The sequence below is a fragment of the Camelus dromedarius genome, chromosome 8 (genome assembly GCF_036321535.1).
Source record: "Camelus dromedarius isolate mCamDro1 chromosome 8, mCamDro1.pat, whole genome shotgun sequence".
Classification (NCBI taxonomy): Eukaryota; Metazoa; Chordata; class Mammalia; order Artiodactyla; family Camelidae; genus Camelus; species Camelus dromedarius.
In genome coordinates this window covers 75,229,911-75,257,079 of record NC_087443.1, presented here as the reverse complement: position 1 = coordinate 75,257,079, position 27,169 = coordinate 75,229,911, and the positions used below count along the sequence as shown (strand labels likewise).

Below are 27,169 nucleotides of genomic sequence, written 5' to 3'. Positions count from 1 at the left end.
GCAACCCTCCACATTGGTTGAGGCTGTGAGCTCAGAGGCCCAACCCAAGGTTCAGGCATTGCACCCAGGCCTGTTGACTGGAACACTGAACACTGATACTTTGGCAGGATTCCAGTGATGCTTACCATGGGTAGGAGTTGTTGTGTCCCACCAATCTGGAGGGAAAACAGCAGAATTAGAAAGGAGATCTACAGAATCAAGGTTGGCCTAATGACCTATAACTGGGGTCTGAGACAGTGGGGACTGAGGAGCTCCACTGTCTGGGGGAGAAAGGGCCCTTTCCTGAGAGTTTGCAGTGAGCCCAAACCATGCCCTCGAATGTCCACAACAAGGGCCATGAGCTGGTACAATCCCCCAAGAGCAACGTCTGGGCTCTCCTGACTGAGCGCTGTCCAGTAAAAGCATGGCCTCGACTCTGCAGGACGTGATGAAGATCTGTTCTCTCCTCACAGAGAACTCTTGGTCCAGATAAGGCTTGCAAGTCCAAATGGCCCCAGGACAGACCCCCACTGTCACCCTACTCTCAGTGGGGAACACTGTGTCGCTGTAAAGCCCTTATCTCGCTGAGCCAGCTCAGAGGACCCATGTGACAGGGGCTCATCTGGAACCATCCACAGGATCTAGAGCGACCTAGGAAGGTACTGAGAGGTGGAGATCCTCCACACACCCCTCTCAGGACTACTGGTTGGGGCTGTTGAGGTGACTGGGGAGAGAGAAGACACCCCGAAGACTGGAGGCAGCAGGACTCACCTGGCGTGAGCGTGGACTGCGGCCGGGCAGCTGTGAGGAGAGAAGGCAGATCAGACACTTGCACACAAGTGGCCCAAGGGGAGCAAAGGGGGTGATGCTGAGCAGGTGAGCTGCTCAGTCCCTCGTGTCCCCGGTCACAGAGGATGGGGCCCTGCCAGCCACACCCCTGTAGAAATGCTCCTTGTGACAGGTCCCTGCAGACCAGCGTCCGTTATTTCCATGTCAGGGTGATAAGCTCTACGTCTAGATGACCAAGTTACCCCAAGACCCATCATCAGTCTCCCGGCTGTTACCAGTCCGCCGAGGTACAAGACTGAGGAGTCCTGCTCCAGGCCCAGATCGCATGTGTGATCTGTCAGAACCGACCACAGGTGATGACAAGCCTGGGCCACGCAGGGGTCACTGCCCTGCCCACAGCAGACCTGGTGCCCACGTGCATTTCCGTGCTCTGGAAGGGGCTGCCGTCCAGACTCAGGAACCAAATCCTGGGCCATCTGCAGTCCTAGCCCATGACCTCCATTCCGAGACCCCTACAGAACTTCCCTCCTTTGCCCCTGGCTGGCACTGTCACAGGGGAGAATCACGGCTTAGGCGTCACTTTCGGTTTGGATCTTTGCTCTCATTCAGCAACCTCATACCTGGTGGCTTCGCCAAAGCGGATACTAATTCTAAGCCAAAGGCTGAGGGGCTTTCAGGGAAAACAGAAATGTAGACAAAGCCTTGAGAAGGTGTCAGAAAGGAAGGGGAAACCACACCCCAGGAGGGGGACGCCCAACTTCTTTGAAGCCCACCTGAGCAGATGACACCAGCATCCTCATAGTGTCTACAGTTGTGGCTGTTCCAGCCCCTGTGGGGGCAGCTCCACAGGGAGGTCTCATACCCGGAGCAGCCCACGTCATCCAGGACAATCGGCCCTGAGCCCTGGCCAAATTGGGCACTTCCTGGGGCCGACGTGGCCCAACCACAGCCCAGCTGTCTGCACACTACATTGGCGTCGTTAATGTCCCAGCTGTCGTCACACACGGTGCCCCAGGAGCCTTGATACAGGACCTCCACCCGGCCCTGACACCTGTCACCTCTGTTCACCAGCCTCAGGGCCAAACCAGAATCAGACCCTAGAGGGCAACACAGGACCCCAAGTCATGTCTCTTCAGGGCACAGGTCGAAGGCAGGTTACAGACCAAGGAGACTTCCTGATGGCAACTCTCCCTCCCGCTCCCTAAAGGGAGTCACCATTTTACAAGCCCAGGAGCTCATCGTCATCACAGGGGGAGGAGCAGAGACATCCTGTTCTGCCCGTGTCTCGGGTTATTCACATGCAGGGATGCAGCCCATAAGTCCAAAAAGAGGTGAGCAGGAAGGGACCCCCACCCACCCCAGACACACCCAGGCTGCAGCGCCACAGCTACCGGGGGAAGGCCACCATCCCTCTGCTTTACAGCTTGGTGGCTCCTGGGTGCTTCTGCCCAGGTTCTGGCAGAGCTCCTGGAGAGGATGGGACCTGGCCAGACAGGAGCAGGTCGGGCAGTTTCACCCACTGCCCCGGACAGCCTTCCATGGCCCGAGAGACCTGCAGAGGTCCCAGCAGCACTGAGAGGCATCCAGGACCTACACTGACTCCACACTCCCCACCCACAGAGGATGTCTGCTGAGCATCTGACTAGAACTCTACTGGTCACATAGTGGACTGGCCCGCAATGTCCAGACCGCCGCTTGCATTGTGCGTGCCCTGAGTCAGCCTCCCACTCGGCTGGTTCACCTGGGACAAGGGCCCTGTCTGAGGTCCACAAGCTCCCTCCACCTCTCTGAGTCTGCATGTTCGCTTTTTCATCAGAAAACCTTTGCTACCTCCCTTGCATGAGCCACGGGCCCACCGGCACATTTGAGGGGCTACTCAGATGCTGGAGCCAATACAGGTTCCTGGAACCCAGAGCACTAAGGTCATTCATGATCCGCCCTCCCCTGGGCGCTCTTCGTGTCACTTCTGCGTGCACATATGGCCCCGTAGAGTCTGCAGTGTGGCTCAGATGGGGGACACAGGGACTCAGGCCTGCAATCACATCCCACCGACAGACGGTCGGTGGTGCCCATGTTCCTACTCCCACAAAGCTCTCCCTGCCAGGACTGTAATGGGACCAAAGGCAGGAGGACACCTTCCAGCTTCTCTGAACCTGCAGCCAGCCTTCTTTGGGAGCGCATCGAGCAGAGGATGACAACTTAGCTGGAAGAATGGGGAGAAGGGAGTGTTGGAAATCCCAAGCCCAGGTAAGAAGCACCAGAGGGAGACTCAGGGATGGAGGGGAAAATAGTGTGTCCCCACCGGGTTCTGCAAAATGCTGTGTTTCCCATACAGTAGGGGGAACGGGGGCGGGTGGGCAGGGAGTAGAGGGACATCCCGAGGAAGGTCATCGGAGACTCACCTGGCCAGGCAGTGGTCTGGGGCTGAGCACCTGTGAGGAGGAGAAGGAAAGTCAGACACCAAGCACACTGGGGACCCACTGGAATCGACACAGATGACACTATGCATATACACATGGAGCTGATACTCCTCGTGGGTCCACAGCATGCATGGTGTCAGGGCCCGCTGCGGGTGTCTCAGTCCTCTAGGGGGCTACTCCTTCAGTCTCACAAACTGAGCAGCCCAGCACCTGAGCCTCTGCAGCAGGAGACCGCCAGAGACAGCTTCCCAGCCCCACCAAGGTGCCACCTTGGACCGTTCACCCCTCCAAGGGACCCGCTCCGTCGGCCCCGAGGCTGTCCCGAAGACTACCTTTCCACTGAGCACGTAACTCATGTCACTGTCAATCCTACAGCCTACCCTGCATCTGGAACAAGCATGGACCTACTGAGTGTCATCTGAGCACAGGGAGATGGCTGGGAGGAAGGCGACAATTGCCAGCAGGCTGCTAAGAGTCCCTCCAGGACTTCTCAGCTGAAGAACAGAGACAAATACACGCTTTCCCCTAGTAGAACGTACAACCGTCGCTGGCGACTGTCCCGTGAAGGAAGCAAGCGCACAGTCTCATTCGCCATCCTCATACCTGGTGGCTTGGCCAAAGCTAATACTAATGCTGAGCAAAGGTCTACGGAGATTTCAGGGAAAACAGAAATGTAGAAAAAGCCTTGAGAGTGTGTCAGAATGGAAGGGGAAACCATACCCCCGGAGGGGGACACCCAGCTCCTTTGAGGCTCACCTGAGCAGATGACACCAGCATCCTCCTGGTGCCCACAGTTGTGGCTGTTCCAGCCCCTGTGGGGGCAGCTCCACAGGGAGGTCTCATACCCGGAGCAGCCCACGTCATCCAGGACAATCGGCCCTGAACCCTGACCGAACCGGGCACTTCCTGGGGCTGACGTGGCCCAACCACAGCCCAGCTGCCTGCAGACCACGTTGGCATCGTTCACGTCCCAGCTGTCGTCACACACGGTGCCCCAGGAGCCTCGATACAGGACCTCCACTCGGCCCTGACACCTGGCACCTCCGTTCACCAGCCTCAGAGCCAAGCCCGATTCGGTCTCTAGAGGGCAACACAGGACCCCAAGTCATGTCTCTCTTTTGGGCACAGGTCGAAGGCAGGTTGCAGACTCAAGAGACTTCCTGATGGCAACTGTGCACCCCACTCCCTAAAGGGAGTCACCTCTCTATAAGCCCAGGAGCTCATCGTCGTCACAGGGAGAGGAGCAGAGACACCCTGTTTTGCCCATGTCACGGGGTGCTCACATGCAGGGATGCGGCCCACAAGTCCAAAAAGAGGTGAGCAGGAAGGGATCCCCAACCCACCCAGGACACACCCAGGCTGCAGCACCACAGCTACCGGGGGAAGGACAAGACCGTCGCCCTGCTTGGCAGCTTGGTGGCTCCTGGATGCTTCTGCCCGGGTTCTGGCTGAGCCCGTGGAGATGCTGGGACCCGGCCAGACAGGAGCAGGTCGGGCACATTCCCCCCCTGTCCCGGACAGCCGTCCATTGCCTGAGAGACCTGCAGAGGACCCGGCAGCACTGAGAGGCAAACAGGACGTACGCTGACCACCACCTCCGCCCGGAGGATGTCTGCTGAGCATCTGGACCAGGACTCCGCTGGTCACCTAGAGGACCGGCCCACAGAGGCCAGACTGCCGCTTCCCTGTGCATGCGCGGAGCCAGCCTCCCGCTCAGCTGGTTCACCTGGGACAAGGGCCCCGTCTGAGGTCCACCAGCTCCCTCCACCTCTCTGAGTCTGGATGTTCCTTTCCTCATCAGAAAACTTTGCTACCTCCCTTGCATGAACCTCGGGCCCCCCGGCACATCTGAGGGGCTGCCCAGAGGCCGGAGCCAATGCGGGTTCCTGGAACCCAGAACACTAAGGTCACTCACGACCCGCCCTCCCCTGGGCGCTCTCTCTGTCACTTCTGGGTGCACATGTGGCCCCGTGGAGTCCGCGGTGTGGCCCGGATGGGGGACGCAGGGACTCGGGCCTGCTGTCACGTTCCACCGACAGACGGTCGGTGGTTACCGTGTTCCCTCTCCACAAAGCTCTCCCCTGCCAGGACTGCAATGGGGCCAAAGGTAGGAGGACACCTTCCGGCTTCTCTGAACCTGCAGCCAGCCTTCTGTGGGAGAGCATCCAGCAGAGGATGACAGCTTAGGTGGATGAATGGGGAGTAGCCGTGTTGGAAATCCCAAGTCCAGTTACGAAACCCCAGCCAGGAGACTCAGGGATGGAGGGGAAAACAGTGTGTCCCCACCGGGTTCTGCAAAGTGCTGTGTTTCCCCTACTGTGGGGGGAACGGGGGTGGGGGTGGGGCAGGGAGTAGAGGGACATCCCGAGGAAGGTCATCGGAGACTCACCTGGCCAGGCAGTGGTCTGGGGCTGAGCACCTGTGGGGAAGAGAAGGACAGTCACACACCCAGCACACAGGGGACCCACTGGAATCCACACAGATGACACTCCGCATATGCACATGGAGCTGATGCTCCTCGTGGGTCCTCAGCGTGGGCGGTGTCAGGGCCCGCTGCGGGTGTTGCAGTCCTCTGGGGGCTCCTCCTTCGGTCTCACGTCCTGTGCCTGCCTCCCTGGGCCTGGGGGCTTACCTTCCAGAATAGGAGAGCCCCTGCCATGCCTGGGACAGGCCGCCAAAGCCACCAGTTAACTTTTCGGGGGAACAGCAAGAAAGCTCCAGCAGTCAGTGTAGAAAGTGCCCAAATCCAGCCCAGGTGCAGTGATTCTGAGACCCATCAAGGCGCCTCCCCTCCCCCAGAGTTTCTGCCTGGGGGCCAGTTCCAGCCCCAATGTCCCAGCAGGCTCATTAGTTTTCCACACAGAGCCACCCCCTCCCCACACCCTCCTCCCTACCCCCATCCACTCAACTAGTGTTCACCCCGCTCACACGTTCGTCATTTCCGCTTCAAAATCTCTTGTCTGAGGCAGCTATGACAGGACCCCAATTCATAAGCTCTCAAGGGCTAGAGCAGTGCATTTCTAAGCGTTTCCCTAAGGATGGGCCTTGAAGAGGGAGTCCCAGGGAACATCAGTGTGGCCTGAGGAGGCCATCCTGCTGGCAAGCAAGGCTCACTTCCTCCACCCACAGGGAATTGGAGGCTCTAGATGTTTCCTTCTGCCATTGTTGCCCCAAGGCAACGTGGGTGACACTTGGACGAAACGGGAGGGGAGGGCACCTTGATTCTCCCCCGGATGTTGCACTCCCGGGGCCAGCTGCCCGCAGGACAGTCGGGAGGTAGGGATGCCTGGGAGCGGCTTCAGGGGGGCCCTGGAGTGCGAAGTACGTGTATCTCAGCGAAAATCACCCCAGATGCTTACAGCGACAACTTTGAGGCCCACCTGAGCACATGGCACTGGCGTCCTCCAAGGCCCCACAGTTGGGTGTGTACCAGGACATGTGGGGGCAGCTCCACAGGTAGGTCTCACGGCCTGAGCAGCCCAGGACCTGAGCCTCTGCAGCAGGAGACCGCCAGAGACAGCTTCCCAGCCCCACCAAGGTGCCACCTTGGACCGTTCACCCCTCCAAGGGACCCGCTCCGTCGGCCCCGAGGCTGTCCCGAAGACTACCTTTCCACTGAGCACGTAACTCATGTCACTGTCAATCCTACAGCCTACCCTGCATCTGGAACAAGCATGGACCTACTGAGTGTCATCTGAGCACAGGGAGATGGCTGGGAGGAAGGCGACAATTGCCAGCAGGCTGCTAAGAGTCCCTCCAGAGACAAATAGACACTTTCTCCTAGTAGGAGGTAGAACTGTGGATTGTAACTATCCCATGCAGGAAGCAAGCTGACAGTGAACCCCCAAAACATAAGAAAGAGGACGTTAGAAATGTATAGTTTGACAGAACATCTTGGAACTTTTGGATCCAGCTGTACCTGGACAGAACTACCACTCAATGTCTAGATAGGTAAGCCTTTGCGCCCCCTGTAGCTTAAGGCAGTATCAATTCGGGGCCTATCACTTGCAAACCAAAATGTCTTGACTGATATGCACCATAGCTGGTAGGTAAAAGCCATCCATATTTCTGGTAAGTGAAGGCAACCCTCCACATTGGTTGAGGCTGTGAGCTCAGAGGCCCAACCCAAGGTTCAGGCATTGCACCCAGGCCTGTTGACTGGAACACTGAACACTGATACTTTGGCAGGATTCCAGTGATGCTTACCATGGGTAGGAGTTGTTGTGTCCCACCAATCTGGAGGGAAAACAGCAGAATCAGAAAGGAGATCTACAGAATCAAGGTTGGCCTAATGACCTATAACTGGGGTCTGAGACAGTGGGGACTGAGGAGCTCCACTGTCTGGGGGAGAAAGGGCCCTTTCCTGAGAGTTTGCAGTGAGCCCAAACCATGCCCTCGAATGTCCACAACAAGGGCCATGAGCTGGTACAATCCCCCAAGAGCAACGTCTGGGCTCTCCTGACTGAGCGCTGTCCAGTAAAAGCATGGCCTCGACTCTGCAGGACGTGATGAAGATCTGTTCTCTCCTCACAGAGAACTCTTGGTCCAGATAAGGCTTGCAAGTCCAAATGGCCCCAGGACAGACCCCCACTGTCACCCTACTCTCAGTGGGGAACACTGTGTCGCTGTAAAGCCCTTATCTCGCTGAGCCAGCTCAGAGGACCCATGTGACAGGGGCTCATCTGGAACCATCCACAGGATCTAGAGCGACCTAGGAAGGTACTGAGAGGTGGAGATCCTCCACACACCCCTCTCAGGACTACTGGTTGGGGCTGTTGAGGTGACTGGGGAGAGAGAAGACACCCCGAAGACTGGAGGCAGCAGGACTCACCTGGCGTGAGCGTGGACTGCGGCCGGGCAGCTGTGAGGAGAGAAGGCAGATCAGACACTTGCACACAAGTGGCCCAAGGGGAGCAAAGGGGGTGATGCTGAGCAGGTGAGCTGCTCAGTCCCTCGTGTCCCCGGTCACAGAGGATGGGGCCCTGCCAGCCACACCCCTGTAGAAATGCTCCTTGTGACAGGTCCCTGCAGACCAGCGTCCGTTATTTCCATGTCAGGGTGATAAGCTCTACGTCTAGATGACCAAGTTACCCCAAGACCCATCATCAGTCTCCCGGCTGTTACCAGTCCGCCGAGGTACAAGACTGAGGAGTCCTGCTCCAGGCCCAGATCGCATGTGTGATCTGTCAGAACCGACCACAGGTGATGACAAGCCTGGGCCACGCAGGGGTCACTGCCCTGCCCACAGCAGACCTGGTGCCCACGTGCATTTCCGTGCTCTGGAAGGGGCTGCCGTCCAGACTCAGGAACCAAATCCTGGGCCATCTGCAGTCCTAGCCCATGACCTCCATTCTGAGACCCCTACAGAACTTCCCTCCTTTGCCCCTGGCTGGCACTGTCACAGGGGAGAATCACGGCTTAGGCGTCACTTTCGGTTTGGATCTTTGCTCTCATTCAGCAACCTCATACCTGGTGGCTTCGCCAAAGCGGATACTAATTCTAAGCCAAAGGCTGAGGGGCTTTCAGGGAAAACAGAAATGTAGACAAAGCCTTGAGAAGGTGTCAGAAAGGAAGGGGAAACCACACCCCAGGAGGGGGACGCCCAACTTCTTTGAAGCCCACCTGAGCAGATGACACCAGCATCCTCATAGTGTCTACAGTTGTGGCTGTTCCAGCCCCTGTGGGGGCAGCTCCACAGGGAGGTCTCATACCCGGAGCAGCCCACGTCATCCAGGACAATCGGCCCTGAGCCCTGGCCAAATTGGGCACTTCCTGGGGCCGACGTGGCCCAACCACAGCCCAGCTGTCTGCACACTACATTGGCGTCGTTAATGTCCCAGCTGTCGTCACACACGGTGCCCCAGGAGCCTTGATACAGGACCTCCACCCGGCCCTGACACCTGTCACCTCTGTTCACCAGCCTCAGGGCCAAACCAGAATCAGATCCTGGAAAGAGACAGGAAAATTCACTCCCTTTTGTGTCTCCTGTAGGAAGTGGTCCTGAAGTCTGAGTGAGATTTACAATTCTCTCAGGGATATACTTCTGGGTTCTGGTTAATGTTCTTCAGCAAAAAGATCTGATCCAAGCCTGTTCATCCGCTTCTATACCCAGGAAGCTATTTACTGAAACTTTGAGTGTGGGCAGACCTACACATGATCTCTAACAGTCCCTGCCTGTACCAGTCATGGAGGGTGGGGATCTGCCAGCCGCACCGCTGCAGAGATCCTCCTTCTGACAGGTCCCAGTGACCAGCATCTGTTATTTCTATGTTAGGGTGATAAGCTCCAAGTCTAGTTGACCACGTTATTCCCAAACCTAGCATCAGTCTCCGGGCTATTATTGGTCCACTGAGGCAGCAAGACTGAGGAGTACAGCTCCAACCCAGATCCCTTGTGTGATCTGTCAGAACCGACCACAGGTGATGACAAGGCTGTGACTGGCAGCCCACATAGGGGCCACTGCCCTGCACACAGCAAACCTGGTGCCCGCGTGCATACCTATGCTCTGGAGGAGCCTTCACTCCAGCCTCAGGAACCAAATCCTGGGCCATCTGTATTCCTAGCCCATGACCTCCATTCTGAGATTCCCCTATAGAACTTTCCTCATTTGCCTCTGGCTGGCATTGTCACAGTGGAGAATCAAGGCTTAATTGGCACTGGGCACTGAACGTGGGCCATAGGACCCTCATAGACCCAGGACACCAAGCTCCACCTTGGAGGTCCTTGGAGATGCCTCTGTAGGTTGACTCCTTCCCAATCTCAGAGTCAAGGTCCATGGAAGAGACACCCGGTCAGGCCTTGTTCAGAGGCTGCCAGCCTTGAGAGCTGTGCACCCCCATCCTTACACCTTCTGCACAACTTCGGGATCAGAGATGATACTGTGGGTGATGTAGGGTGATGAGCCCACAGCAATCACAGGAGACAAACATGTCCTTCTGCTGCCCGGGCATCCCCTGCCCAGCACCCCTTATCCCCCTCCTTCCTCTGACCCCTGTCCCCGCTCCTTAGCCGATTTTTCTCCTCTCTTGGGACCTTCCCTACCGCTGCTCTCCCAAGCACTGTCTTTGCCCTCTTCTCTTCCCCACCTGCAGGACCTCGTGTGCTCCGAGAGCTTCCCGGAAAGAGGACCCCCGAGTCCACCTCTCCAGTCCTGATCAGCCCTTCCCACCCCAGCCCCAGGCTCTAGACACACACTTTCAATGGCCTCCTGGATCCCACCCCGTCATCCCACAGGGAACCCAGTCTCTTCCCTCCATTTGGATCCACAGTGTCACCATGCTCCGTCCCTGTGTAGGAAATCTGGGTGTAACATTTGAGTCTTCCTTCTCCTCACCTCTTACACCCAGCTTGTCACCGAGGCTGTCGTTCCGTTTTAGTCCCCGGCCATCTTGCTAGGTTAGCTCTTCCCGCTCTTGAACCTGGCCTGCCCCAAAGGCCTGCCCGCTGACTCCCTGCCCTGCCCTTCCTTTCTCTAATCAGTCTGCAGTCACTGACTCAACCAGCATTCATGAAGTGCCTACTCTGTGCCAGTTCCTGGGCTGAGAAGATTCATCTGTCACCCCCAGACCATCCCAAGTTGTATCTTTACAAAGTACAGACATGGTCAAGTCACCTTCCAGTTCAAAATGCCTCAGCGTGCTCTCCACTCCACCAGGGTCAAGTCCAAGATGCCATCTGACCAAGAATGGGCCTCAACCTATCTTTTGAGCCTCCTGGGAGGGGCTTAGAGAGCCCGATTGCCACCACCAGGAAGACCCGAGACTGAGGGGTCAGTGGGCACCATGTTCCTGCCTGACGTGGTCCTGCTGAATCACCTACACTGATTACACAGGAAAACGGGCAGGTTTTGAGGGATCCAGCCCGGCATCCTGGCGTCGATAAGGATTTCTTGAGGCTCAGGTGTGTGCAGTGAGAGCGCTAGACTTGCTTCTAAAATGCCTGTATCCCCACACCTCAAAAGCACCCCCTCCCCGTGACAGCTCTTCTCCTCCCTCCCACACAACCGAGGGCACTGATTTTTAAAGCTGGATCGTGGCAGATGATTGTGAACATTTTCTGACCTGGGGACCCAGAGTCTTTATATGTGTCATCTAATGAATCCTCAAAACAACCCCGTGGGGAAACTGCAGCTCAGATCAAGCGACTAGTAAGTGATGGGGCAGGATCTGCCCTCAGACAGTTGCTCTAAACCACTTCACTATTCTGCCGCTCAGTGTACATGTTGTTAACACTTGTATTATTTGGTGCAAATCACGGTCCTCACTTTCGCACAGGCAGGTGCACTTGTGCACACACAGGACTGCAGTAAATGAGGAATGAGTGAGCAGAAGGAGCTATCATTTAAAGCCTTGACTGACCAGGGATATTCGTTATTTCCCCAAGACCTGTTAAAAGATCTAGAAAAGAAGAGAAATGAGATTATATCCAGAAAGGCTCAGTTAGGTGCTGCTGTCCCCAGCTTCCCCTGCCGCCCTGCGGCCTGGGACCCCTGCTGGACACCCAGTGAGGGGAGCCTGGGGACAGACATCCTAGGACAGTGGTGTGGTCAGACAGAGACTTTGCCTGGCAACTCGGGCCTGTCTTATGGTCAATAAGGAACCTTGCAAGGAAGCGGCTGAGGGTCCAAGTGAGCCCCATCGGAGGAGGCCCTTCCTGTCCTACATCTAAAACCCAGCAGGACTCTCTGCAGCAGCCCCTCCTGAGTCCTTGGGGGTGGTCTTGGGCCCCAGAGTTTAGGTGGAGTTACCAGAGCTGGCAGTCTGTGTCTCCCAAACAGCGGGTCCTGTGGAGTCTTCTATTGTTGGTATCACTGAAAATACAAAGAAAATGACACAAATGAGGGCTTTTCTGAAAACAAACATTAAATCCAGACCCCCCATTAGCTAATTCGAGCAGGGGAGGGGGATGCATTACTCTTTGCTTTGAAGCGTAGCTGGACCGATCACTCACTAATTGATTCACTCAGGGAATCAGCCTCTGACCGCACATGAGGCCCTGAGCTAAAGTTCGGGGAGAAAGGAGGGATCCGTCTTGGAGGGTAAGGCTCAGGCATCTGGAGCTCAGAGCCACCTGGCAGCCAGACTTGCTAACCAGTAGTTCTTGGTCTTGGCCAACGAGGAACACAGTGGAGGGGAACGGGAATCTCAGAGGAAGCGATTCATGGGCTTGGGAGAAGGGCAGGAGGAATCCAGAGAGGAGAGGATATTTCAGCAGGACCCAGGAGAAGGCGTGGACACATGTCAAGAAAAAATGGGGTGAAGTCGAGTTGCTGGATGAAACATGGGAGGCCCAGATAAATTTGAATTTCAGATGAACAACGAATACTTCTTACATCAGTATGTCCCCAATACCACATGAGATATATCTACACTCAAGAAAAAAATTTTATCTGAAATTGGAATTTGACTGGGCGTATTGTATTTTTATTTGCACTATCTGGCTGCTCAAGAGGAAAGGCATCCCATGGGTGGCAGTAGACAACAAGTTCTCCTCACTGACCTGCGTGTAACCCCCAGCCAGAGCAACGGGGCTCTCCATCCTTTCTGTAGACCTACTGAGCGCTAGGCTGGTGGGCTAATTCCCAGTACACGTGGCAACGCTCACGCCAGCCACGGTGTATTAGAGTCCGTTGTGAGTCCTGACCCTGCTTCTGCCAGTTGTACTTGGCATTAAATTAAAATAAATATTAAGTAAATTGATCAAATATAGATATAAAAAGAAGGATGTCTTTCAATAACAGTAACGCTGAAAGCTTTGGAGATAAAATCGAGTTGCTAAAAAGAAATCAAGTGGGTAAGACAGCAAGAAGTAGAAGGATCTGTAAGACAGCAGAGCTTCTGCCCCCATCCTGCTCTGCAAACGTCTCTCATTTCATGCTCTACTTCAGAGGAACTAAATTAGATATTATTGATACGCCAAGTGGGCGTAGTTTATGCAAGAAAGACACTGCAGAACTGCAGACAATCCCTGCGGAGAGAGACTCACAGCAAGAAATCGGCGAATCAAAGTGCGTTTATATGTTTTAAGTTTAAAAAATGAAACATTTAAAAGGTGTGTGTATCATATTTTATGATTTCCCCGTTTTGAGCAACATTTTTGAAGAACCAATCCACTTCCCGTCCCAGTCACGTTAGAAAGAGCGCTTTTAGAGCAATGGCTCTTCAAATGGTTCCAAGAATCAGTAACGCCAGCCAGCACCTGGGAATTCAAAAAAAAATTCAAATTCTTAGGCTTCCCCCAAACTTCAGAATCAGGAACCCTGGAGGGGGCGCCCGACAATATGTGTTTTTAACAAGCACTCGTGATGATTCTGATACACACTGAAGTTTAAGAACCGCTACCCTGCAGCATGTGTAAATGGAACGTAAGAGTGTTTCAAAAGAGTGGTAAGGAATAATTCATTCAACAATCACTTACTGAGTGCCTACTGGATGCTAGACTCCAGCAGGCAGGGGGAAGACTGAGATTACATGATGCCACCTCTGGAAATCGGCTCGAGTGGGTGAGACATACAGAGAAGACATTAGAGGACAGGAGACTAAGGACTCTGACTGAGGGACGTTCAGGAGTCCAGCAGAGGGTCGCACGAGATTGTCTAGAATGGTACCAGGACATAGAAGCAGATATAAGCCAGGCACAGGGGAAGATGTGGCTTAAACAGGCTCCAAGGAAGTAAAAACACTATGAATAAACTGCCCTTTCAAAATAAACTCACAGGAATAAAACTACAAGCTCCGTGTGAAACTTCTTGACTGTTTCCTGGCAGATGAAGAGATGAATCAGGTTTCTGGATGGAAGGACTGAATACAGGAATATCAATCATTCTAAACTCACTCATAGCTTTGTTATAACTTCTAACAAAACGTTTTCCTTGAATTGATTGGTTCTTTGAAAAATGATTCTAAAGTTTATCCGGGAAAATAAATAGGCTAAAAATAACTAAGTTCTTGAAAAAGAACAAAAAAAATACTGAAGGGGCAGAGGTAGGGACAGTAGGAGTGGGGCTGGGGGACAGCATCTTGCCCATCTATGAAGCTGGGAGATAGGTGACCTGGGTTTAAATTCTAGCTCTGCTGATTATTTGGTCTCTAAATTTGAGCAAGTCATTTATTCTCACTCAGTCTTAGTTTCCTCACCTGTAAAACTGTCGTTTCACTAATCTACTTCAGTAGGTTATTGTGAAGACAAAATCAGAAAAACTATATCAAGTGCTTAATATAGAGTTTGGTATGTAGTCAGAATTCAGAAAATTATTATTAGCTCCAAAAATGTCTAAAATAAAGCTATAAAAAGAAAACAGAGTGAAAAATTTTAATAAGATAATTTAAAAATTATTTTAGATATTTACTTCACATCAGAAAGCAAAATAATTTTAAGAACTGAAGGAAAAAACTTTTTTTTTAAACACAAAAAGAAGAAATTAATTAAATGTTTATCTGGTTTCTGTGAAATTTCTAGATTTTTAAATCAATAGGAAACCACAAAGGAAAATAGCAATAAATTTAATTATGTAAAAATATAAGATATTTGTGTGAAAAAAAATCCAAATCCAAATTGGGAAAATACTTGACATCATTGTAAATGGACAAAGTCATAACATCTAAATTATAGAGAGAATTTATATAAGTCAACAAAGATGATGCTAACTTTCAAAACAGTGGACAAAGGAGATAAACAAAGTCAAGGGAAAGGAATGTAAATGGCTTTAAAAAGTTCACCCTCACTCTAAGCAAAGAAATGCAAATCAAAATAACTCTGTACCATTTTTCACCCAATAATTTAGCCACTGTTTTTGAACAATAACATTCGGAGCTGGTGAAGGTGTAGAAAATTGCCGCTTGTTTACTGATTAGAGAAAGAACTGGTACATTGATAGAAAAGAATTTAGCAGTATGTTTTAAAAGCCTTAAAATGATCAACTCTTTGACTCAGTAATTCCAGTTCTGAGAATCTAGCCAAAGGAAATAATAATTTCCATGATGCGGACAAAGATGCATGGACAAACGTGATCTTCACAATAACCTCCACTGTAATTACAGAAAGAACCTGAAGGGGGTGGAGGAAAGAGGGAGAGGTTGGTAAAAGGGTACAAACTTTCAGCTCTACCATGAATAGGGTCTCAGGAGCGAATGTAACCCATGGGGGCTATAGTTGGTGACACTGTATTGTACAATTGGAACTTGCTAAGAGAGAACTTTAATGTTGTCACCAAAATTAAAGAAATGAATGAGATGATGGATGTGCTGATTAAGTAGGTGGAGGAGAATCTTTTCACAATACACATATCAAATCACTACAAGGAACATTTTAAATATCCTATAAATTTATTGGTCAGTCATACCTCAATGAAGCAAAAATTTGTTTTTTTTTAAAGAGAACCTGAAAAAACTTTAATCTCCAAAAATCATGAATGCATGTTAAAATGTTCAGAATATAAAGATAAATTAGAGAAAACATGTATATTAAATGATATCCCTTACATACATACATAATTTGAAAGGAAATACATATTGTGACAAAGTCACTCGGGTGACAGGATTATAGGTGTTTTTACTGTTTCTCTGTGTTTTTCTCTAGTCCCTACATTTTCTGCACCAATTATGCATTAAAAGCTGTGGTTTGAGGCTGAAGGTGGGAGATGAGGTTCTATAGGAGGCAGATCCTTTTAGGTTGGGAAGAAATTGAGGTTGCAGGCTAAAGGAAAAGAACAAGGAAGAAAAAGATAAAGAAGGTAAAGAAACAGTGAAGCTCAGGATAGAGAAAGCAAAGAGGGAGGAGGAGGAGAGAAGAAGGGGAGAGGGGAGGAGGGGGAGGGGACCATGTCTTTTATCAATTAGGGACATTCTCAGCATTGAGCTAAGTATACTGCCTACAGTATCTCATTTTATCTTCACAATATCCTTTACAGTGGAATTATTACACACATCTATTTATAGAAGAGAAATCCAAGGCTTAGGGAAGTAAAACAACTTGCCAAAGGTCACACAGCAATGACGCAGTGAAACTGACACCGAAAGTCAAGTGCACTGACCCCCTGCCAAGTGCACTCACAGCTCCCCTCCACTGCCTCCCAAGATTCAAGTGAAACAATGAGATTCCATGTCAACTTGTCAGAAAGCTAAATGTTCTGAAATAATAATTTGCAGTAGTGGAGAGGATGTGGTGAGTATTGCTCCTGATACAGAGTTTGCTCCCCATAAACGAGATGTAAGGGAATAGAAATACTTGTCAGGACCCGGCACAGGGCACAGTGGGGATGGTTCTCGGCACACACACCCTCTCTCCTGCTCTTCTGTTAGGGTCACCGGGAGCCTCCATTAGGCTCTCGGCAGTGCACGGGGTTGTGCCTGATACTAAGCGAGCAAGACGGGCTCCCTGCCCTCCAGGGACTCCCAGCATAGCAGAATCCCTAGAAAAATCTGCAGACAACTCAATGCAAGAGTTAAGGTGTTGTGGGAGAACATGAGAAGCAACCATAGGATGATACACTGTGTGCATGTGTGTGCGTGTGTGCATGTGTGCCTGGGTGTGTGCATATGTCTGTGTGTTTGTTGAGAACACATGTCAGGGACAGGTTCCTGGACTGGCCTGTGTCCGTGTTATTTAAAAACAACAGCTAGATTTATCCAGGTGAGGGGGTGGGGGCGGGGAGAATAAGACTGCATTCCAGGTAGAGGGAACAGCATGAGCGCGGGCACCACGGCAAGAGGCAGGGTTACTGGAGTGCACGGTGTGGGAAGGACAGGTTGCTTTGTACTACGAGACATCCTGCTGCAAGTTATCCTGGAAAACAGGACAAAAAAAATCACAGGGTGGAAATCAGCTTGGGACATGTGGGAAGTGACACCCAGGTGAGTGTTGTCAGCAGGGTGGGAGAGACACAGGGCTGGAGAAGACGGCTGGGTGGGGCCACGAGGTCCTGGGTGCCAGGCTGGGTGCTGGGACTCAGTCCCAGACACCACCTTGGACTTTCTCCTCATTGGGTAACATTCCACACCTAGACCAGACTGAGTCACGTAACATCCAGCGGGCAGTTTGCGCAGTAAAGACAGGTTGAAGAAAAGATCGCTACTGGGGAGTGATTAGACATCTGTGTGGCCTATTTAGGTGATAACAGGAGTGCCTCCCCCAGTCCAAATGTCACCCACATTAAAGACATTTCACAATGCCTGGAAATCGCCCCGTTGGTTCTCCTCCTTCTTTTCAAGGCATTAATCATTATACCCCCTGATAAATGTGGAAAGGGGAAGTACAAGTTTAACAATTTGCTAGGAATTCATTTGTAAGCAGTTATTAATTTCTCATTTTGCAAAACATTAACATTGAAGAAATGAGACCAAAGGCAATTAAGTTAAAAAAAATTTTTAGAATAACTTTATAGGGTTAGAGAGAAGCGCAGAGAACTCCAGCCCCTGACTGTCCACTCCCACAGCCCCTGCGCAGGCTCCCCTAACGGGAACATCTCACCTGATCGGAGCATTTGTCACGACCACCCAACCAACCCTGGAACCTTCCTATTCACTGAAGTCCAGGCTTTATTTGGATTTCACCAGCCTTTCCTTTTTCTGTTCTAGGGTCCAACCCAAGAGTCCACCTTGCATCTGGGAAGCTGTTAGGATTGCCTGGAAGAGTCACGGTGGGCGGCCCTGAGGCGCCCTCCCTGGGCCAGGCCCTGCAGCGGGGCCCTGGTGTCTACGACAACCCGAAAAGTGGGAACACAAGCCTGTTTTACCAACAAATAAACTGAGGCTTGCAGAGGCCCCAGAGCTGGTAAATGGCAGAGGAAACACGTGGCTAGGAGCCGCAGAAGCTGCAGGTTTGTCTGGCCCACAACAAACCTGAGCTCCCTGACTTCTTCTCAAGAATCTGTGCAGAGACCAGAACTGAGAGGAGTGTCTGAGGCCTCGGCTCTCCAGGCACAAAGCTCCCCCGCAGGGCGCCAGCGCTGAGTGACGTTCACCTGCTCCGCTCTCTGCAAGGGACAGCGGGGGCTCACAGGCCGAGGCGGCCACCCGGGTGCCAGCTGACCTCCTCCAGGTTCGACTCCGGGCCCAGCCACTCACCAGCTGCTGACCTTGGACAAGCCACGGAACCTGTCCCAGCCTCCGCTTCCTCCTCTGCAGTGTGGAAATGATGCCACCGAACTTGGGGGCTGTGAGCAGGTTTAGACCAGCGAGGAGAGGCTCCCGGTCCCGCACAGCGCCCGGCGCAGAGTAAACACTCCGCAGCGAGTTCATCCCCACGTCCGAACTGCAAACACGGGCACGCGCGTGTGTGCGGGTGTCTGTGCGCTCGCGTGCGCGTGACAGCGTGTAAAACCACTTTCCCTCAAGACAAGAGCGCGGCTGCCTTCAGCCCCTTTGTGGATAGGACGGGGCAGTGCGCTGCCTGTCCTTTAAGGGATGACAGGCCCTCTCCAGAGCCGGTGCAAATCCAGGGCTTAACTCTGTACCGATAAAAGCTGGAGCCAAGAACACTGCCTCCATTTTCAGATATTCTGATGGAGACACGATCTCCAGCCCCTGACTGTCCAGAGTCAAGACCCCCGAGGTCCTCTCGACAAGAAGGGAAGGTGGGTGTCCCTGGCAGCTGGCCCGCTGGCAGCCCCGTGCGGGGCACACACGTCACAGAGTGCAGGTTTACTCCCCCGTCACCAGGGCCATGAGGGCTTGGTTTTGGGGTGCTGCGTCCCTGAAAGCAATTTCCCAAATCATCCTTTATCCTCAGAGCTTCCCCTGGGAAGCGTGGGGGAACGAGAGTTCTGGAAGTTATCTGAAAATTAGGATACTTTTGCCCTGACTCCTGAAATTCAGAAATGTAGCAAAAGGTGACACCAAAGGGGAAAAAGGTGGGTGGGAAGAAGAAGGAAGAAATGCATGAAGGATGGTGGTGGGGGGAGAAGGGGAAGTAGAAGACAGATAATAGACACCAGAGAGATCAGAGAGAGAAGAGGAGAGACAGAGAGAGACAGAGACAGAGAAACAGAGGGAGAGATAATAGACAGACTGGCTAAGCGTCCTGTTCACTTAGCATCTCAGTAAAATGTCACTGACATTCAACGGTCTCACTGACTTGCCCAGGGCTCTTTCGTGCACATTTTATAACTTGACGCACTAAGAACACAAAGATATGCTTGAGTAACTAAGCTTCAAGTCATTGATCTAAAGCAGCGTCAGACATAAACTTGGAATCTTAGTGATCTTATGTGTGCTCAGCTACCTGATCTGATTCTGCTCAGTAAATATGGGTTAACGAGCCAGACACACCTGCAGAGGGAAATCCCATTATGAGCACTTACAGGGCAATCTTTTCTGCCCATTTTCACAAGTACACAAACTGTGTGCTTAACCAGCTATGACAAAGGTTTAGGGCCTCTTAACTGTACACCCTTTTCCTTAATTTCAGGAATTTTTCTAAGACCAATCAATCATTTCCTTAGCTGAGCAACTCACTGAAAACACTGACATAATGACTGACTTTTTCTAACCAGAATCTTGCATTTACCAGCTAGAAACAAAACAAAACATACTTGCAATTACAATTATCAGCAAAGAATTGTCTCCCCCTTGATACAAAACTCCCCTTGAGATGGAAAGTCTAGCACCAAGGAACAAGTAGATATAATTTGCCATGATTCGAATTTGCCGCAGTGAAATGAACAAATATAACAATTAGATAGAATACCTGTGGATAGAACTTGACCCAGTAAAAGGCATAATTCAAGGATGACTGTGGAGATCCCCATTTTGCTGGGCTCTTCTCACTGAGGGAAAATGCCTTGACATTTATAGGTTCGTAGCCAAAAGGAGGCGTGTCCTCTGGGCGTATATGTCTATTGGTGCCATAAATCAATATAAAGGAAGTGAGGGACTTTTCTCACAATCGATGGTGACCTGTGGCAACATCTTAGGTGTTCTAGATGGACTGTCGCATGAACAGTCTGGCTCCCCCCCAACTGCAAAAGCACTGACATTAGCGATACACTTTCCAACTTCCTTCTAGGTGAACCTCTAAGACTCTAAAGAGCCCCCTGAACATAGGCTTGATTTTCATTTTGGAGAATCTGAATGAAGCTGTGGGACGTCTGCTCCAAGTTTCAGGGTACAGCAGGATGTGGGCTGCTGAGCAAACAGAGGACAGGGTGCCAAGGGGAAAAGCACGTCTTCAGGATGATTTGTCCTGGCAGGGTGTCCTCCTGTTGGCCCCTGGCCTTGGAGAAAGGAGGACGGCATCGGTGCAGCCGTGGCTGCAGAGTAGCGGACGTGCGGGGGATCCATGGATTCCACGGGCTTGCACCTGCTTTGACCCCATCGTCTGGCTCCCGCACTCATTCCATAGCCCAGGAGCTGAGAAACAAGTGGCCTCAAGAACAGCCACCTCACAGGCTCTGACTTCTTGCCCTTGGCGTTCACATGGTCTGACCCCCTGGAGCTCAGCAAACCCACAAGGCCTGCCCCCCATCCTCCTCCAACCTCTCCCACAAGCTCCCTTCTTGGGTTTGTTATGCAGGTACCCCTTTGAGACCCTCCAATCTTTTTTTTTTTTTTTTGAAAGACATTTTTAATATTGTACTGTAACATAAACCATATGTGGTGACTTTTTTCCCTTCTAATTTTTTTTTTTTTTTTTTTGCGTTTTTTTGAGACCCAGTCTTATTCACCAGACTCTGGTAAAAGTCCTACAATCTATCAAGAAGGTTTCCTGTTGTTTATTTTTTATCAAAACTTTCTTGGTGGTCAGTAACTCTTGGTTAGAAGCACAGGGCTTTGCAGGACTTGCCTGTTATCCTGGCCTGAGTGAGCCCCTAAGGCTGAGAGAACACACCTTGATTTCCTCGCCTTGAGCTGTTAACCCCTAGGCTCCTGCTGCTTCATTCTGGAAGAAAACCAGGAACACAGGCCTTATATCAGCCACAAGGAGGATTCAGCGCGGAACACCTGCATTTGGCTTCATCCAGATGAAAGTTACTTTCGACCTTGGATTTCTTCGTTAATCCCACAGCTCTTCCTGTTGTTCCCAAGTTCCTCTTCTCCCCTTGATGAGAATAAGCAGACTTCCAAGCACACAGCCTCGCTATTTTTCGTTCTCCTTCTGTCAGTCCAGCAGTTGATGATGCAGGTGACAAGGCACCCGCCTGGGATGCTAGAGGCCAGACAGCACGTTGGATTCCTCTTACAGGGGTGATGATTGTTTGGATCCTGAAGTGCTGGGCTGAGAATGATTGTGATGCTGGCCTTGGGATCATCCAAAAATATATATATATATATATATATATATATATATATATATATATATATATATATATATTGTGATTGGTTAGTAATGCCTGCCCTGAGCACAGCCGAGAAAAATAGAGGCCAGAGTACAAAATATCGACGGTAGAGGAGCAGGCAAAGGGCGTCCCTGCCCCACAGAAGCACGCGGTCTGGTCTTGGGGACAGACCTGCCTGGTGACAGTTACAAGGAGTGAGCACTGGCGCACGTTGCTACGGGAACATACACGGGGGAAATGTAAGTCAGACGGCAGAGGCAGTTTCCCACAGGTGAGACTTGACATGTAAACAGGAGTCATCGGGCGCCCAGAGTGGGAGGACCACATGAGGAAGAGCAGCGACCCCCAGGAGGAGGGAGGTGGGGCGGGGGTGACCAGGCAGGAGACGGCGGAGGAAGCCCAATCGATGGCTCGGCTCAGACCAGGAAGAACAGCGCCACTTCCTCACTGTTGTCATTTTGGGGACTCTGTCCTTCCCCCTGTGGTTAGCGGTGAAGAGCCTAACACAGAAATGTTTGTGAGCTTCTGGATCAGATGTTACCAGGAAGGAGGAAGTGGGGGGACCTGCCTGTCATTTCAACAGGAGAGGTCCCAGGTGGGAAAGTGGGTGATGTCAGTGGAGCAGGAAGAACACAAGGGGACCACAGGCCACCTGCCACCACTGTGTGGGTCCTTCAGCACCAACACCCCCACCCGGTCCCAAGGCCCTTGTGTCCCTGGCCCTTTATGAGACCCTGTTCAGGGTGGGCTCTGTCCTGTGCAGAGGGTGGGGGACCCACCCCTCTAACAGCATCTGCTCCCCCTCAGAGGGTGCACTTCCCCACCCACTGGCTAGAAGCACCTGTGTGAACAGCATGTCTGGGTGCAAGACCAGAGCTACAGACCCCCAATTCCTAAAAAAACTGCCATTAAGAACAACAGGAAGAAAGGGAAGCCCTCAGCACTGTGCCCTCTCCTCCTCCAGAGCAGCCAAGGGCAGACTTGGGAATTCCCTGATGGAGGCCAGCCCCTCCCTTTAAGGGACCAACCTGGAGACTGAGCCAGGCTCCTGGGGAGCCTGGGGTTCTACTGCATACTGACCTGGGGTACCAGGTGGACCCCCCCAGAGCAGATACCTGCCTTCAGCTTCTGTCCTCTAAGCCCCTTTCCCCAGAGGTTGGCTCAACTCACAGACACACAACCTGCCTGCTACCCTGGGCCCTCCCATCTCTGTGGGGTCTCTGACCTCTGAGCCCAGGAGCCCCATGACCTGGGACAGACGTGAGGGGGCAAGAGAGAGGACTGAGGGCCTGAGTGGGAACAGCTGGGGAGCTATGGCCTCCCCACCATCGCCATTGGCTTCTGGGCATCAGGTCCCAGAAGTCCCGGTGACCATGTTCCCCCTACAGGTGTCAGACTGACCCCTAAAATCTAATTTTACTGTTACTGAGTAACACGACATGATTGTTAGCCATTGTTACCATTGTAATAGCCCTTTGGGCACTGGGTATATGATACTTAGCAACGTCACAGTGTCACTCAGCTTTGCTCTCTGAAAACCTGTCTTCCCAGCCAGGTTACAAGGCTCCCCGCCCCACCCCAGCCCCGCCACACTTGAGGACCCGGGCGAGTCTTGTCCTTTCCTGCAGCTCCTCTGTACCTGCAGAGCCTCAAGCAGAACAGGTGCTCAGAAGGGACTGGCTGTTGAAGGTGGATATCAAGACAGCCCCCCGCCCGTCTTTCCAGGGTCACCGACATCCTCAAGTTGGGGACACTGAGGTCCAGAGATGGGAACTGACACACAGAGCCAGGCCAGTGTCCAGGGCAGTAGAAACTGCCTCCCTTCAGAAGGATGCAGACCAGGAGGGCTGATACAGCTTTCTGCTCATCAGTGTGCCGTCCAACTGCAGAATCTTCTAGCAGCAAACACAGTCCTCTAATGACCCTTATAATAGAAGTCTGATCGCAGTCCTCTCATCTTTTTTCAGAGTAATGCTGAAATCCCTCCCCATGGTTTACAAGGCCCCACTCAATGGGCCCCCATGGCCTTGCTCCCCCCAGAGCACTCTAGCAATCATCCAGCCCCACGGCCTTTGCACTTGCTGTTTTCTCTGCCTGGGAGAATTTCCCCCAGAGATCTATGAGTTCATTCCCTGCCCTCCTTCACACCTTTTCTGGAGTATCATCTCCCTCTGTGCTGCCTTCTTGACCACCCCAATCCCCAGCAACCCCTCACCTCTTCCTGGTTTTACCCTCTCCACAACACTTCTCACCGTCTGACCTCCTCATACTTTACTTCTTTATTCTTTGCCTGTCTGCTCCCACTAAAACCCAAGCTCCAAGAGGCAGGGATTTTTTTGTCTGTTTTGTTTATGGCTGTATCCCTAGAATCTAGAACAATGCTTAGCACATAATAGTTGCTCAAGAAATATTTGCAGAATGAGTTGACTGAATGCGTGTGAGCAGATCCGGAAGAGGAGCACCAGGACTTCTCACCCAGACGGTTCAGGTGAAGTTGACAGTAACTGGGTGCCAACCACGTGCTGGGGCTGAGGCTACCCATTCATCTGTTCACTCAGCAAATGTGTGCTGAGCGCTTACAATGTTCTGGGCGCTGCTCTAGGTAATAGGGCTACAGCCCAAAGTCAGGTAGACTTGGCCCCTGTCCTCCTAGGCTTTCTGGGCTAGGACAACACAGACACTAGGCAAGAGTGTAACTATCTGGGGAGAAATGTTTCAGGTTGGGATAAGAATTATGAAGGAAATGAACAGGGTGATAGAGCAGGGAGTACCTGGGGTGGGAAAGGCCATTTGGACAGGGTGCTCCGATATCTCACACTAGCTCAAAACTGCTTCAGGGGTTCCTCGTCTGAAGCTCAGAGAGGTTAAGTCACTTACTCAAAGTCACACAGCTAGAAAGGAGCAGAGCCAGAGCTTGAACGGAAGTCTGAGTCCAGCGCCTGGTATTTTTCCACTAGACCCCAGAGCCTTCTCTTTCTTCGCAAAAGACCGTGTTTCCATTCAAATGGCAGGCTTGTGCCTTAGTGCCCTCCACCAAAGGATGCCTTGCTATTCAGAAACATTGAAAAGAACGGGGAGAGACGGAGAACTGGCTCAGGTCGTCAGAGGAGTGTAGGATTTCTGGACGGACGCCCTGCGAAAGATGCGAGGTGGCTTGTCCCCAGAAGGGTGGAGGGAGGGCATTTCTAAAGGCAGCACTAGCTCTAGACCAACGCGGCTGGACGTCGTCCAGGCGGCTCGCACCGCGCAGTCGGATCACAGCGATGCGGGGAAACGCAAACCGGAGCTGTGGTCGTTTCCCAGCGCTGCTTACTCCTTAACTCCTTCCGGTTAAGGCGCATGAGCGCTGCCTCTCCAAGGGAGCTATTGCAACTGAGCAGGGAACCCTCGAGAACGAAGGTCCAACGACCAAGTGAAGGAAGCTCAGGGCGGTGGGGGACAGTGGGGGGGGGGCTGTTTCAAGGGGAGCCTCACTCGGGGTGGCAGCATCATACAACGTTAGCCTTTTCAAGTTCAATTCGCCCCTGTGCGATCAGGTTCTAGGAAATTCAGTTACACTAATTACAAATAGGTAAGCCAGGAAGCCGAGTCATTCATTTGCAATAGGGGTATACTTTGACTCAAGAATTATTCTGCTTGAGAGATCGAATTATACACCAGGAATTTGCTTGGGGAACAAAGAATGAGAACAAGGAAACTGGATGGTGTCCCAAAGAAACTCTTATCAAGATAATAGAGCCTGTCATTGTCCCTTCTTGGGAAGTGTCTGTGTAAAGAACTGTTCTGGGCACCTCTAAATGCTTGTTTCTCATCACGACTGCCCTCCCAAGTCCCAGCCATGGGGCTCCGGGAACGTAGGGGACACAGGAGACTCAAGTAGGCCACCTCCAACCGGAGCACGTGTGACCTTGGGCCACAGTCAAGTTGGTTTGATTCATAGTTGTTCATGTTCAATTCAACTGCTTCAAAAGGTGGCCTATGACAGCGTTTTTGTTAAATTCAGGGACTGGAGCTCAGTTACTTTAGGAGAGTCCTGTGATCCAAAGGGGCTGGTGATGGGTGAGTGTCTACCTGGCGGTGTCCTGGGCTGTAGGAGAGCCCGCGTCCCCACCTCCTTCAGTACCTTTACCAGGACTGGGGAGCGACACAGAGGGAGGCACGGAACAGAGACAGAAGACACCACCAGTACGCATGGCAATCTAGAAACACTGAACAGCTGGCCAAGCCACACATGGCTGCTTGGGATGATGTCATGTGGTCACCTCCCCTAGAGGCCCTTCCCTGGGCACGGCTGGCCCCTGCTCATTGACCTCCAGCCCGGGTGGCTCCCTTCAAATCCACCAGGCCCAAGCTACGGAGTCCTGGAGATGCCTCTCCTCTCTAGCCTCTCATTCTGCCACTGAGGGCAGAGGCAGTGGCTCCAAACTGTAACCAAGGGGACCACGCAGAGTAGCCCAAGGGACCCCCATCACCCAAAAGGAAAGGTCACCTGCTGCCCACATTGGCTGAAGAGCCCGCTGTAGGCCCAAAGTAAACTCAGGTGGCAGCTGTGACCTGGAAGCCATCACCATGGCCCCTTGGCTCCTGAGAGCTGGGTCACATCGAGTTCAAGGCAGTGGTTCAAGTCCAGTGCTTTGTTCACCAAATCAGTCTTCGTTGTAGCCTTGACAGGTGGTGTTGACGTAACACACAGTATAACTCCAAGGAAATTGGAACCAAAAAAAAGAGTCTCAGATAGGTACAAGCGTGTAACACGGAGCCAAACCAAAGAAAACAGAAGTGCGTTGAGAGCAGCGTGGCCATAATGGAGTTCTTGTGAGCAGCCAGCGAGGAAGGAACATGATTGATGGCGTTCACGAACGTGTCACTGACTCTCATGCTAGTTCCTTGAGTGAAAATGTTTTGTTCATTATTTCCTTATTCCTTGTTACAATATGGGACCCAGAGAGCCAGTGCCTGTGTGTGTGTATGTGTGTGTCCTGCACACACATGTACGGGCAGTATCCCCCAGGAGATGCCTGACCAACCATGTGGGTGGATTTAATTGGATGAACACACTTTTTCCACAGCCTTTGATCAGGCTGAGAACTTAGCACCAGGGGTTCCAGCCCAGCAGGGAGCTGGCCTCAGGTCAGGAGAGCCAGCCTGGCTCCTTCCCAAGGCTGGGGCGGAGCTGCCGAGCCCTCCACCACCTCTGGGGTCACTCCCCAGACATTGGAGTCTTGGGGACCTCAGAGAGGCTCTAGACTGGGAGGCGAGCCAGCACCTAATTCTTTCCCCTTCCAGACAGTGGCAGGGCCTGGGGACAGCTTTACCCCTTTCTCGCTCAGCCAGAAGAGATTTATTCAGAATTCTCCCCACTCCTCTGTTGTTGCCTCACACATTCTCAGAAAACTGGATTAATCCCCTTTGTCTCCCTCCACGGAGCCTTTTCTCTCCACACCCATGAAGTCATAGCCCCGCTCACTCTCCGTCTTCCCCCAGTTCACATGCCGTGTTGCACTGGGCTCTCATTGTCCCCTGTGCCACCATTGTGGGTCCTCTTTGTGAAGTCAGGGGCCGCAGCTCCTACTGCCCCAGCTCAGCACACCCAGCAAGCTCTCAACAGCCCTGGAGGACGTATTGCAAGTCTCTCACGCTCTCAGCACCTTGTACTTGACATCAAAGCCTCACAGACACTCTTCAGCCAAGACTCAGCCCACTTCACAGA

The 27,169-nt window shown here is 52.1% G+C and overlaps 1 protein-coding gene across 1 annotated transcript in view; it reads right to left on the bottom strand.

Annotated features, from left to right (window-relative positions):
• DMBT1 (deleted in malignant brain tumors 1) overlaps nt 1–18,424 on the bottom strand; it is a 49,183-nt gene extending 30,759 nt beyond the window's left edge. Inside the window, 11 exon segments of the mRNA XM_064488598.1 lie at nt 505–544; nt 1,335–1,368; nt 1,542–1,898; nt 3,909–4,268; nt 4,532–4,729; nt 5,578–5,607; nt 6,548–6,682; nt 7,395–7,424; nt 8,020–8,049; nt 8,811–9,134; nt 18,148–18,424. Coding sequence (XP_064344668.1) covers nt 505–544; nt 1,335–1,368; nt 1,542–1,898; nt 3,909–4,268; nt 4,532–4,729; nt 5,578–5,607; nt 6,548–6,682; nt 7,395–7,424; nt 8,020–8,049; nt 8,811–9,134; nt 18,148–18,424 — 1,815 coding nt within the window.
• Nucleotides 18,425–27,169: the final 8,745 nt, after the last annotated feature.